This window comes from Austrofundulus limnaeus, unplaced genomic scaffold (assembly GCF_001266775.1).
Source record: "Austrofundulus limnaeus strain Quisiro unplaced genomic scaffold, Austrofundulus_limnaeus-1.0 Scaffold20, whole genome shotgun sequence".
Taxonomy (NCBI): domain Eukaryota; kingdom Metazoa; phylum Chordata; class Actinopteri; order Cyprinodontiformes; family Rivulidae; genus Austrofundulus; species Austrofundulus limnaeus.
Window position 1 is genome coordinate 3,114,929 of NW_013952422.1, and position 13,084 is coordinate 3,128,012.

A 13,084-nucleotide genomic window follows, 5' to 3' on the forward strand; every position below is an offset into this window, starting at 1 on the left:
CACACACACACACACACACACACACACACACACACACACACACACACACATTGGTGAGCTTCACTTAAAGATGCTGGTATCCCTCTTTGCTTTGCTTCTTCCTGTGATCCACGCAGACACACATTATTGACTCTGATTACTGTGTGTGTGTGTGTGTGTGTGTGGAAGGGACACTGTGAAAGCGACTCTTACCATCTGCAGATCCTTCTGGTTCCATAGTTCAAAGAGCTGGTCTCTGAGCAAGGCAGGGTCAAGACCTGAGGGTATCACACACACACATATGTAGGCGGGGTTTCAGTTTGCATTTCTATTACTTAAAAGAAAAAATAAATTAAAAGCAATAGTTTTTTTTCTGTTTTGCACAAATTTAAGTAAAGTTGCACTGTAAAACAACTCTGTTACAAGTTTAAAAATGGGTCTAATTTAAAGCAAGCTGGCTTGAAATATTTTATTGCAAAGAGATTAAATCTAATTTGTGACACAGATCCAGCTGAACTTGCTGTTAATTAAATAGTTACTTTTGTTGGCTGCGAGTTGTTGCCCTCTCCGGGTGCCATGTTGGCTTCTGCAATACRTCCCAGCAATGGGAGGGATAGGCAGAGCTCACTCTAGTTTGAAAAGAAAGTCGAGCAGGTCCTCTGGACAAGTTTTTCGTTTGAAATTTGTTTCATATTTTTCGACAAAATGTTTTTTCAACAAACAAGAACTCGTCCAGAGAACCTGTTCAATTTTTTTTTACTTTTCTACCTGGATTTTTGAGATACACCTGGACACTCACTCTAGTTGTCTTATATAACTCTATGAGTTTGGTAGAAATGATAAAAGCTGTTAATATTTTATATTTTGTTTTTCTTATGTTATGCAAGTTATGTGCATCAAATTTGCTGCAAACAGGCTTGAATTACATTTTTTTCCATTTACCTAAATTTGGGTTTAACAGTGATCGGATGTAGGATTTATTTATTTTTTTGCTAATACAGCAATGCTGGGTAGACTAAATTTCTTTAGCAGGCATAGCCGAACAGCTCTAACAGTGGATTAACAGCTGAGGCTGGTTGGACAGTGGAGGACCTCAGCATTAGCTCTGCATTCCAGTCAAATCTGCAGCCTGAATATTCTCCAGAGAAAACTCTCTGTGCAYATTTTTAGGTCAGGTTGCAACAAGCAGGCACATTTGGAAACAGAAGTAGATGTATTATATGATTTTTTTTTTTGTCTTGTACGTGTGTTTCACCAATCCTTCCATCTTAAAAGCTTCAGCTTCTTTCTGCGTCGCCCATGCTGTGTGGCCTCCAGTGTACCTGCACCCCCCCTCCTCCTCCACCGCCTTTCCTTCCCAGGACCAGTTTTCCTGTTCTCTCCTCCCTCCCTATATCAGCCTCTCTTGATTTTGTCTCGGATTTCCCCAGGAAAACGGCTATGCACTGGTCACGCTGTAAAAAACACGGTCTTCCTGATGCACGGCCTGGGAAAGCAGACCAAAAGTTCTCTCTGGGTCGGCCTCTAATCTCTGCTGTATTTTAGACTCGTAAGGCGACAACTTCTAGTTTTTGAGCATTTTATAACTTTTTTAAATAACTCAACATCTCAAAAAAACATATTTTATGTGCTTAGGCTTTTATACAATTATCATTAATTTTGTCCAGATTACACGTAAACTCTTGTTTCTTGTGCGTTTAAGAAAATAGATATATATTTACTATGCCAAAACAACGTTTCCTAAGAYTTGGTTATGTGGTTTTATTTAGAACAATGCCTGTTTGCATGACTTGAATTCCAGAAATCAGCACTGCTGTCAACTGCATCTAAATTATCCTGAATTCGGATGAGAAAATTCCTCTCCTTAAAGTGTTGTGCTGTGTCACACCACATGCCTGTACACTATGGAGAGCAGGCGAAGGACACAGGTTATGCATTAAATGGACAAAGACGTGCATGATAAAACAACACCGCCAGGGTCCCCTCACATGTCCTGTAATTTTAAACACTTGAATGGCTCCAGGATTCCCTCGGCTCTTCTCTGTGGTTCCCTGCTGGTTTACACCGCACTCCAGCCCATTCAAACCCACTGACGAACATGCAGCAGAGTACACGCAGCAGGGGACTCGCGCAAACACAAACAGCACAACCCACTTGAGTCCCACTGTTTGGATGAGGAGAGGAATGTTGAGCATGTAGCTTCTTTACGATCTTGGCTGGAGTGCGAATGACAGAGCTGGAGGCTCCCCCATTCATTACAAGATAATAACCCTATCACCGCATTCAAATACATGGACGCACATAGAGTCCATGAACTCATTCACCTCTGGGAAGGTGATGCTTTTTTTTTTCATATGAAGGCAGATTTTACTGGCTTACACCATCCTAACGAGTACCAACTTTTGCAAAATAATTTGTATCCTATTTTGTTTGAGGTTAAATCCACAGACAGGTTTGACTGCATATTGCCAAGCAGCTTCCAGAGAAAAATAAACACTTAAATGAATCATTTGCTGTTAATACAGCCACCAGAACAATTTCAGTGTGACTTGGACAACATTCAAGCCAGACTGGAAGGATACCACGACGTACTTCTCTCGTTTTGTATTCAGTTAAAGACACTAAAACAGGCCTTCATCTGATGCTGTAATGGAAGTTGGTAAAGAAGAACCAGTACTTGCAAATTATGATGACTATTAAAGAGATATTTACAGCGTAGTAGCTTATTTCTTCAGCTAGTTTCTTCCAAATGTGAAGAGATGCTTCCAAATTGAACTACGCAATGGAGTGCATTCTGTGAAACTAGGATTATGAACGTGTGGTACTAACCCATTTCTTTTTGAATAGTATTTTCTGTGCTGTTGGCTGAGGGTGTGCTGTTGTTACACTGTGGAAAAGGAGAAAAAAAACAGGTAAATATGCAACTGGTATAATAATCAATACATTTGACATACATCAGATTTAGGATCCAGCTCTTTACATTGTGAATAGGCGTTTCAGGTTTGTGGTCATAGTTGTTACACACAATAAGCACAAGGCATGTAAACCTTGGATAACCAAAGGGGCAAAAGCTACAGACAGCACGAGACACAGCATTCAGGCTGTGTAACTCTCTGCTCAGCCAGGTCAGTGAAGCTACATAAAGACCCTACACACAGAAGATCCAGCACCACATCTATTTTATGTTTCCTCTCTTAGCACTACAATATTTTTAATYTAGAATTTATATTTTCCCCAGCAAATGTTTACACTAAGCTGATCATATACTTTCTTTAGATTGTGCATACCCCTGACTTATTTTTGCATCAAAGTTGCCTTTACTAAGTTTGCTGTTTATGTTTAATCTGAAAATAAAYATACCTAATATTTGAACTACTAACCTTTTACCACGAGTATTTATTATTTTGTGATAAAGAAAGTTAGAAGTGTGAATGGGATTTTTGATTTCAGGCTGAGTGGGTGTGTTGACTTTATCCCTTGTGGTTACTGATGTTTAAATACTCTGAAACAAACTCTGAATTAGCTATGAATGGAAAAAGTCACTCTTTATATTTTACCCCCACCTTGTGGTCAGAAAACGTCCAAACTCATGGCTTCATATTTTTTCTAAGGAAACATTAGCTCGCCTGGCACGGGTAAATCGAAAGCATCATCTTACGACAACTCTTCAACAAACTTTTCATTTACTTCCCCACAGTAAAAATCCCTGATATCCCACGAAACATGTGACTTTTGCCCAGTTTTTATGCTAGTTCACGAGAGCATCGAGGCTAGTAGGTGATTTATGTTATTTTCCTAAACACATTCAGTTGTGTTTTTAATGTGTCGACAAGTACAACATATCTCACAATCTTACTATTCATTTGAACAGACTTACCGTCGACTAATTTATCTAAGTTGTCAAATATACTTCATGTTTTTTTTTAGTTATCCGTCCGATTACTTTAGCTTGTTCCTAGCTTCATGAGCATTTTCAACCCTGCGTTTTTCCTTTCAGGCAACACGTGGGGGAATTTGCGCTCACGCTATAAATACAAATTGCGCTTGTTCAGCCAAAATTACAGACCACACGTTTAAATACACCATAGCTTCATTTGCTAAATTAAACAACAATGCAAAGTGTTTTTAACACAAGTGGACAACGGACGTCGACGGCTGGGCAGCCTGAAAGTCTTCAATTAGGGACAAAAAAAAAATTATTTTCTTCTTCTTCTTCTTCTTCTTATGGTGTTTATTGGTGTTTGGCAATAACCTGTGCATTACTGCCACCTACTGCTATGGAGTGTGGTTCAAGATGATTTCACTAATATTTATAATGTGGGAATGTGTAAATATTAATTTAAAACTACTACTATTGTATTTCTTTTTACATTTTCAAACTATCTATTCAAAGAAAAAATAAATAAATAAATAAATAAATAAATAAATAAATAAATAAATACAAAAAACTACTGTCAAACTCAAATTCTGTTGAACAATTTTGTCTTTTTCAAAAATCGTATCATGATTTGTACGTGTTTGCCCCCTAAATTCCCTTGTAATATGTCTATTACGTCAAACCTTTCCTTAATGTTTCTGAACTGTCTTGTCATAAATACAGTTAACCCCATCCTTTGTATTCTGAACAGTGTGTGACTAATTTCTAGTAAAATGTCTGGCCTGCTGTCTGAGTGATTGTTTTTTTTATACTCATTAAAACTGAACTTGAGTCTGAACAGATTATAGCTTTTGTAAGTTTTACTTCTTCTACCCCTGTATGGCTGATAATACTGCAATCATGTCTCCTGTATAAACTGATAAATTCTCAGTGATTATTTACATTTATTAGAAATTCTGGTATTATAAATGCAACTCCTATTTTCTCTGTTGCTTTTGAAGCATCTGTATATATTTGAATATACTGATAATAACTGTTTATATAATCCTGGACTGTATGTGARTTGAAAACGTATGGTGTGTCTCTTTTCTTTTCCATTAACGTCAAATCAGCTGTAGCTTCTGGTAGAATCCAGGGTGGTATTACTGACAGCTGTAACATTGGACTTATTGTTAGATTATGTATTTGATATTTCTCTGTTTCCTCTTGAATCACCCACCCAAAACTATCTGTCTGTCTTTTTCTCTTTGTTGGGTGATCTGGATTATTGCTTTTTAAATTTAGCCAGTAGTTTATCATCATTTGGGTTCTTCTCAGGACTAATGCTGTTATTGGTGTGGTCTTAAATGCTCCTGCACAAATTCTTAATGCTTGGTGTTGAATAATTTCTTATTTCTTTAAATGTGTTTTTGCTGCTGTACCATAAACTACACTTCCATAATCTATATTTGATCTATTGATATAGTGTAACTGGGAAAATTGTGCCCATTTTTCTCGTTTTATGTGTTAATTTTCATTTGCACTTACAGTGATGTACCGCCACCTTCTGGTCAAGAGGTGTAGTACAGACCAATGTRCTCCACTCTTTGCTTTTTCTTTCCTTTGTTTGTTTTATATTAATTAGGACAATTAAATAGTTAAAACTCATTCATGTTATTTTATTTGTTTGTGTATTTTAATTGAATAATCTGAAACACATATTTAAAACAGAAATTTCCAGAATCTACAAGAATTCAGTAGAAAAGTGACACCGTGTCACGTGGTTAGAGGCTGTTCACCACGGGACCCTTACGTCATCGCTTAAAACAGATATAACCAGGGTTAGGAGAAGAGGAAATATGTTTATGTTGTCATAGCGTTTTGTTTATATACTTCCCATTTTGCTCTGCTGCCTGTGGAGGGGCGTTAGTACCGCACATATAATTGTTGCTTACAGCCGAATATAAATACCCAAACTTTTYCCAAACCACCAAAACGCAGCTAGCTTAGCTAGCTAGTAGCTCTAACGGGCAGAGTAGTTATGGAGTGGCTGAGCAACAACGGAGCTTCACTTCACCCAAACCAAGAGCCTAACCGTGACCCGACCAAGACATCCAGGGCTCTCAGGGAAGGTCATCCTCAACAGCAGGTAATTTATTCGCTTTAGTGTTAAACCTTTTGTGAATGACTGGCACACCTAGCATCACAGGATACAAACTGTTACAAACATGCTAAGTGGCTAATCCTGAGGGGGTATTGTTTTTGAAGGAAGTGAGCTCACTTATGAAGGTTAAACTCCGAATAAAGCATGGATTAGTGTTTGTTTTGAAACTATTATTATTATATTTCCCCACACACAATATAAAGTGAGCTGTGTTGAACTGCATAGCAGAGAATGAATGCTAATGTTTTCAAAACAGAATTGCGCAATAAGGCTGGTTAGATAATGTGTCTTTTGAAAACATGAGTTTCTCAGTAGATTATTGTGTAAAACATGCAGACATTACGTAAACGAAACATCCCTTTAATTTATTTGTCCAAATGTCTTACGTGCACAAAAGTTTACCATATAGGGCTGAGAAGCTAATGATCTGCTCCAGTATTTTATTTTATCTAGTTCACTTTCTACCTCCTGGATCATTTAACCATGAGGCAAATAAATCTAACATGTTTCGAAGGTTATCAGACAAATTTCTCCCTTTCAATCCAATCATTTTGTAAATACTTTTATTATCACAGTTGTTCCAAGTTATAATAGTGAAACTATTTCCAATGCGATTAAAACCTGTTGATGAAACTTTAACAGAGTTGCTGTAAGTTTAAACCACATTGATAATGGTTTTTTTCCATCTACGTCCCAGCAGCCATCATCATTACACCTCTGTGACTGTGCCATGGCGTCGCTGTGTCAGAGCCAGCGGCGCTGTGTGAAGGCCTCCATCGTCTCCAGCTGGAGGCTGGCCGAGGCGCAGGACCAGCTGTGCTCTTTAGGGGTCCACAGCTCCGAGTCGATGGAACAGGAACGTGCACGGACTCTGGCCTGCCCCGCAGAACTCTCCAACACCGAGGAGGAGTGGCGCCGCAAAGAGAGCGTGCTGGGAGGTCAGGGACCCAGTCGCAGTCCTGTGCTCAGTGAGACCGGAAGCTGGGACGTCTTTGATCGGGTATGCTGAAATAAAAAAAGAAAAGAAAATGCTTAAAAAGGTTACTTATGTCTCAACTAAATTTTCTGTTATTTAACATTTTACAATATTTACCTACTGACTCTGGGGCTATATAACCACAAAGTTCTTCTGTTATTTTCTTTCCAAGAGTATTATCAATGTCCAAAATCAGCCTGTTGAAGTGGATCAGGAGAAGTGCAAAACATTTCTTCAGAAGTACGAACAAGAGCTCAGGCATTTTGGTAAGAGTTTGGTTAATACTGGTCCTTCTAGTGCTGGACAATAGAAGAGACATTTCAGTAACGATGATAGGACTTTTAAAGAAATTTGGTAGATATATTTTACATCAGTGCTTGACATAAACCTCAGTGCTGCCGCTGTTAACACCATGCTAACAACGCTAATAAGTTTAACAGCAGCGTGTGAACAAGCGTGATTATAACTCAGCCTTAAAGGTTTTAGCCCTCTTCCTAAAACTTCACCATCTCCCTATCAGCAGTTGTCAAACATGAAGCAGACGCTGCAAACACAGACGTTTATGGCAGATCGTTTTGACATAAAATCGGCTTCAGCACACTTACATTCCAGATATCTGAAATTGGTTTATGACAAGACATATTAGTTAATTAAGAAGTCTCTTAATTATATTTTGACTGGACAAAATACCTCTTTGTATTTATATAAATACCTATATTATCTATAATTACACAAATTAGTTTACTTATGTCAGATTTACCTTCAAGTTGTATGCAGGCTCCAGTTTAAAATAGCTGCAATAAATTTATCTGAAATATGCAGTATATTTCAGATATATTCAGTCAAATTAATTCTATTCAATTCAAAATTACTTTATTGATCCCAGAGGGAAATTAGGTGTTGTTTTAACTCATTTAACTAAATAATTATTGTAGATTATTATTAAATTCTGACTAGTCAAAAAGTAAATTAGAAAATCACTTTTTATTCTGACTAGTCACATTTTTAATTAAAGATATTTTAAATTACTTCAGGTTTGTAGGTACAGTAAATATTGGTTTTTCTTGGCAGTTGTTTCAACATTTTTATTTGTATCAAAATTATATTGAGATATAATTTTTTGCCATATTATCCAGCCCTGTGTTCTGCTAAATTTCATCCACTTTTTAAACATAATTTATGTTTTATTAAGCCTAACTTTAGGATTTCAAGTAGATCATTAAATGTCTTAGAAATCATTTTTGGAGCAGGTGTTCCACATTTTTCAATAATTCCCAATTTTATTGTCACAAAATAATAATAATATTTTTTTTTCTAACTAACAAGAATCCATAAACTAGCCGTTTGATGTTTCAGGGATGTTGCGGCGATGGGACGACAGTCAAAGATTTCTCTCCGACACGCCTCAGCTCATCTGTGAGGAAACGGCGAATTTCTTAACTCTGTGGAGCATTCGACTCCAGCAAGAAGGGGTAATGTGATAACCGGGTGGAGCTGATGATCTTACATGGACCAAATGCAACAAATAATTTATTCCTATAATAAGCAGCCTAATAAAGTGTTTGCTTCTCTTGGGTTTAACTACATTTTTGTTAATAATAATTTAAAAAGCTCAGGATCATGAACCAAAACCTCAAAGTACTGTTTACATGTAGCTGCCATCTTTATATCTACCTACATATCTAATAAAAAAAAAACACTATAAAATGAAAGAAAATCTTCTAGTCAGTCACAGTAGATTTTTTGAAGAGTTTTTGTTTTTGTAGAAAGAAGCACTGATGGAGCAGGTGGCGCACCAAGCTGTAGTCATGCAGTTTATCTTGGAGATGGCCTCAAACTCTCAGCAGGATCCTCGGGGCTGCTTCAGGCACTTCTTCCACAAAGCCAAAGTAAGACTGATGCTGAATAAAGTGCATGCATGTGAAGTTATGTCCCTGAGGCCAGTTTTACAACAGATTTTAAACGTTAAACTACATTTCAGTGTGGATTTCTGCAGAAGAGGCAAATCACACTTTTTCTGATCACCCCTTTATATTTTCTGTGACCCATTCTGCACCTCTTTGTTTTTATTGTTCCTCTGTAGGAGGGACAGGATGTCTACTTGGAAGTGTTCTACGTAGAACTCGAGGCCTTCAAGCAGAGAGTTAAAGAATACACTGTTAAATGTAAAAACGACAGCTCCAACTCTCAGCAGCAGAACTCTGGCACAAAAGAACCAGCAAACTTCATAATCCAAGTAAGTTCTGCTCTTTTCCTGAGTTGTTGACGCTCATGTTGTAGATGCTGTTTTTTTTAGTTTCACCACTGGGAAATTTTATCATTCATACCCATTGGAAAAAAAAACCTCATGTTGGTCATTTTTGTGGCCACAGATATGGTCAAGTTTGGTCATATTCTATTGTTTTCCATCTTTTTACCACTTGTTTTACAAAGAAGGTTAAAAGTAAAAAATAAAATAAAATCAATGCAGAATTTTCCAACTTCAAACATTTCTTATGTTGATGTGAAAATTAGAGAAAGATTAAAATAAGGGAAAACAACCTTCAGATACAAGGTGTCCCAAAAAAAAAAGACCTAATTTGAAATGTAAATATCAGAGCAAGTACACGTTCCTGGCAAAATACACAGAATAGGCTTTATGTCGAAATAAAAAAAGATTTATTTATCAAAATTCAAGCACAAATTTCAGAGGGATGTAGCTGATTTCACAAATCTTTGCTGACAATGTGGTGTCTTCTTGTTGTCCTCCCAGCGTTTGTGTTTCTGGGTTACAAATAATCCCAATCTTCAGAGCAGATCTGCTCCGTCAGACCGGTTTTGAGGCCTTTGTGAATTCTGAGCTGCTCTTTTCAGGTGTTGTGGGATTAAATAAACATAACCTTAAACCACTTTTTAAATCCTATATTCAATTACATTCTTAACACTCCTTCACAGAAACAAAAAAACTTTAAAACTTAAGTTCAAAGAAACAAATATGTATTTAACTTTAAAAATAATTTGAATGCTCAGATGGTGTTTTGTAATGAAGTTTCATAATTAGATTAGATTGACCTTTGTCACTGTAAGAGCACAATGAAATTACAGTTCAGAAGAAGACCGAACATAACAAACATAGGAGAACAGGTGCTCTGGGTCATGCAGCCACAGGCTCTGCACAGACCAAGGATCATCTTCATGAAGACATCATGAGGAGGTGCAACCCTTAAAAGAAAAACTAAAAACCACACAAGGGAAGATGAGGAAAAAACAAAACATCATTTTATACAGTACAGGTGCTGGTCATAAAATTAGAATATCATGAAAAAGTAGATTTATTTCAGTAATTCCATTTAAAAAGTGAAACTTGTATATTATATTCATACATTACATACAAACTCATATATTTCAAATGTTTATTTTGTTTAATTTTGATGATTACAAATGACAACAAATGAAAATCTCAAATTCAGCATATCAGAAAATTAGAATCTTGTGAAAAGGTTCAAAATGGATGGCACCTGGTACCACACTCTAATCAGCTAATTAACTCAAACCACCTGCAAAGGCCTTTAAATGGTCTTTCAGTCTAGTTCTATAGGCTACACAATCATGGGGAAGACTGCTGACTTGACAGTTGTCCAAAAGACGACCATCGACACCTTGCACAAGAAGGGCAAGACACAAAAGGTCATCGCTAAAGAGGCTGGCTGTTCACAGAGCTCTGTGTCCAAGCACATTAATAGAGAGGCGAAGGGAAGGAAAAGATGTGGTCGAAAAAAATGTACAAGCAAGAGAGATAACCGCACCCTGGAGAGGATTGTGAAACAAAACCCATTCAAAAATGTGGGGGAGATTCACAAAGAGTGGACTGCAGCTGGAGTGAGTGCTTCAAGAACCACCACACACAGACGTATGAAAGACACGGGTTTCTGCTGTCGCATTCCTTGTGTCAAGCCACTCTTGAACCACAGACAGCGTCAGAAGCGTCTTGCCTGGGCTACAGAGAAACAGGACTGGACTGCTGGTGAGTGGTCCAAAGTCATGTTCTCTGATGAAAGTAAATTTTGCATTTCCTTTGGAAATCAAGGTCCCAGAGTCTGGAGGAAAAGAAGAGAGGCACTTCATCCACRTTGCTTGAAGTCCAGTGTAAAGTTTCCACAGTCAGTGATGGTTTGGGGTGCCATGTCATCTGCTGGTGTTGGTCCATTGTGTTTTCTGAGGTCCAGGGTCAACGCAGCCACATACCAGGAAGTTTTAGAGCACTTCATGCTTCCTGCTGCTGACCAACTTTTTGGAGATGCAGATTTCATTTTCCAACAGGACTTGGCACCTGCACACAGTGCCAAAGCTACCAGTACCTGGTTGAAGGACCATGGTATCCCTGTTCTTAATTGGCCAGCAAACTCTCCTGACCTTAACCCCATAGAAAATCTATGGGGTATTGTGAAGAAGAAGATGCAATACACCAGACCCAACAATTCAGAAGAGCTAAAAGCCACTATTAGAGCAACCTGGGCTATCATAACACCTGAGCAGTGCCACAGACTGATCGACTCCATGCCACGCCGCATTGCTGCAGTAATACAGGCCAAAGGAGCCCCAACTAAATACTGAGTGCTGTACATGCTCATACTTTTCATGTTCATACTTTTCAGTTGGCCAACATTTCTATAAATCCTTTGTTTTTATTGGTCTTCAGTAATATTCTAATTTTCTGATATGCTGAATTTGAGATTTTCATTTGTTGTCATTTGTAATCATCAAAATTAAACGAAATAAACATTTGAAATAAATGAGTTTGTATGTAATGTATGAATATAATATACAAGTTTCACTTTTTAAATGGAATTACTGAAATAAATCTACTTTTTCATGATATTCTAATTTTATGACCAGCACCTGTATATCAACAATATGACACACTATGGTGTTTATAAAAAAAACATTATCATTGTACCACTAATGATATTAGTGTTAAAAGCTGTGCTGCTGCAGAGGACTGAAAGAAACATTTTCATTGTAGTTTGAAAAGGCCTTTTGTAAGTGACAGAGTGAATGGGGGCCACCACTCACCCCCACAGCTTCATTGACAATCTGAGAGAAAAAAGGGTGAATCCCCTGATCCCCCCCACCACCCCCTCATGATGTCTCACAAGAACTCTGAGAACTTCTGATTTTGGAAAAGATGTTTGAGAAACACTTTGAACATAAATCAGACTTTAATTTGTACCTTTTTTTTCCCCTGTCTTTGACTTCCAACAGGACCCTGAATATAACATGAAACACTGTTTAGAGGCAGGACTTTGGACAAACACAGGAAAATGGACAAAGGACGACGCTGCAGAGACAGAAGACGCGCGGATGATGGAGATCTCATAAGGACTGTAGGTCCGAGCTCTGCTTTCCGTCCATCACAACCGTCCCATTTAGGAACACTGAGTTTATAGCTCTTCATCCAGCACACCAGCCTTAAATGCCATTACAGAGCAGGAACAAACAGGAGCACTGTCGGTCATTTAGCTGAGAACCAGCAGGAAATTACGTTTCTCAGCGTCGACTTTCATACATGCTGCTACTGCTGGCCACAGACAAGATGGCTGCAGCTGTGTCGTTAAACAGCAAATTAATGCTTGTGATGTGCCATACGTGGAGTTTTTTTAAAGGTATTTATTGTGCAACAGAGGCACATTCTCTAAAAATAAAGAACTAATGCACTTTTTTTCCCCCTGGCTCACACAAAGAATAGAAAAGGATGATCTGTTAGATCTGAGTACGGCTGGTTGATACAGTATATCGTTTATTTGATCTCAGTCGTGCTAAAACATGCATATAATTACCTGAATAATGAGCTCGTTATTTGAGAAATGCATCCAAGAATTTGTGGCTTTTTTTTTTTTACCGTTTCATTGGAATATATTTGACATATCACTTTGATGTATTTTTATTTCCAATTGGTTTTCTGCAGTCAAACCTCCTGGCTTTAAACTAACATGCAAAAAGTATTTTGTTGTTTTAAAAATGAAAAGTTCAGTCTGTGGTGGTCAGGATCTCCCTGTAGGCGCCTGATCTGAATGTAAAAGAGCCGTTCACACGCTGACCACTGTCTGAACATAAATAATGTATTACTGCA

At 37.7% G+C, this 13,084-nt stretch overlaps 2 protein-coding genes across 3 annotated transcripts in view; one reads left to right on the top strand and one right to left on the bottom strand.

The window, feature by feature from the left end:
* Positions 1-4,245, bottom strand: part of exd3 (exonuclease 3'-5' domain containing 3) — a 51,622-nt gene extending 47,377 nt beyond the window's left edge. The window contains exons 1-3 of the mRNA XM_014003886.1: positions 3,857-4,245; positions 2,809-2,866; positions 193-257 (exon numbers count right to left, since the gene is read on the bottom strand). Of these exons, the coding sequence (XP_013859340.1) occupies positions 193-257; positions 2,809-2,812 (69 nt within the window). The 5' untranslated portion in view covers positions 2,813-2,866; positions 3,857-4,245. The remainder of the gene's footprint in view (positions 1-192; positions 258-2,808; positions 2,867-3,856) is intronic.
* Positions 4,246-5,617: 1,372 nt separating this feature from the next.
* On the top strand, positions 5,618-13,084 carry cdc37l1 (cell division cycle 37-like 1). 2 transcript variants are annotated; one of them, XM_014003890.1, is made up of 7 exons: positions 5,618-5,984; positions 6,697-6,999; positions 7,148-7,241; positions 8,332-8,447; positions 8,742-8,864; positions 9,059-9,211; positions 12,217-13,084. In XM_014003890.1, exons 1-7 carry the CDS (start codon positions 5,877-5,879, stop codon positions 12,331-12,333), a joined length of 1,014 nt encoding a protein of 337 aa, XP_013859344.1. In that variant the 5' UTR covers positions 5,618-5,876; the 3' UTR covers positions 12,334-13,084. The 2 variants fall into 2 exon arrangements, with proteins under 2 accessions (XP_013859344.1, XP_013859345.1); XM_014003891.1 differs by having other exon boundaries at positions 6,700-6,999.

Excerpts from the sequence above, each read along its gene's own strand:
- cdc37l1 (XM_014003890.1), top strand. The coding sequence starts at position 5,877 with ATGGAGTGGCTGAGCAACAACGGAGCTTCACTTCACCCAAACCAAGAG. Across the intron at positions 7,242-8,331 it reads ACAAGAGCTCAGGCATTTTG|GGATGTTGCGGCGATGGGAC; the intron begins GTAAGAGTTTGG and ends TTGATGTTTCAG. Across the intron at positions 8,865-9,058 it reads ACTTCTTCCACAAAGCCAAA|GAGGGACAGGATGTCTACTT; the intron begins GTAAGACTGATG and ends GTTCCTCTGTAG.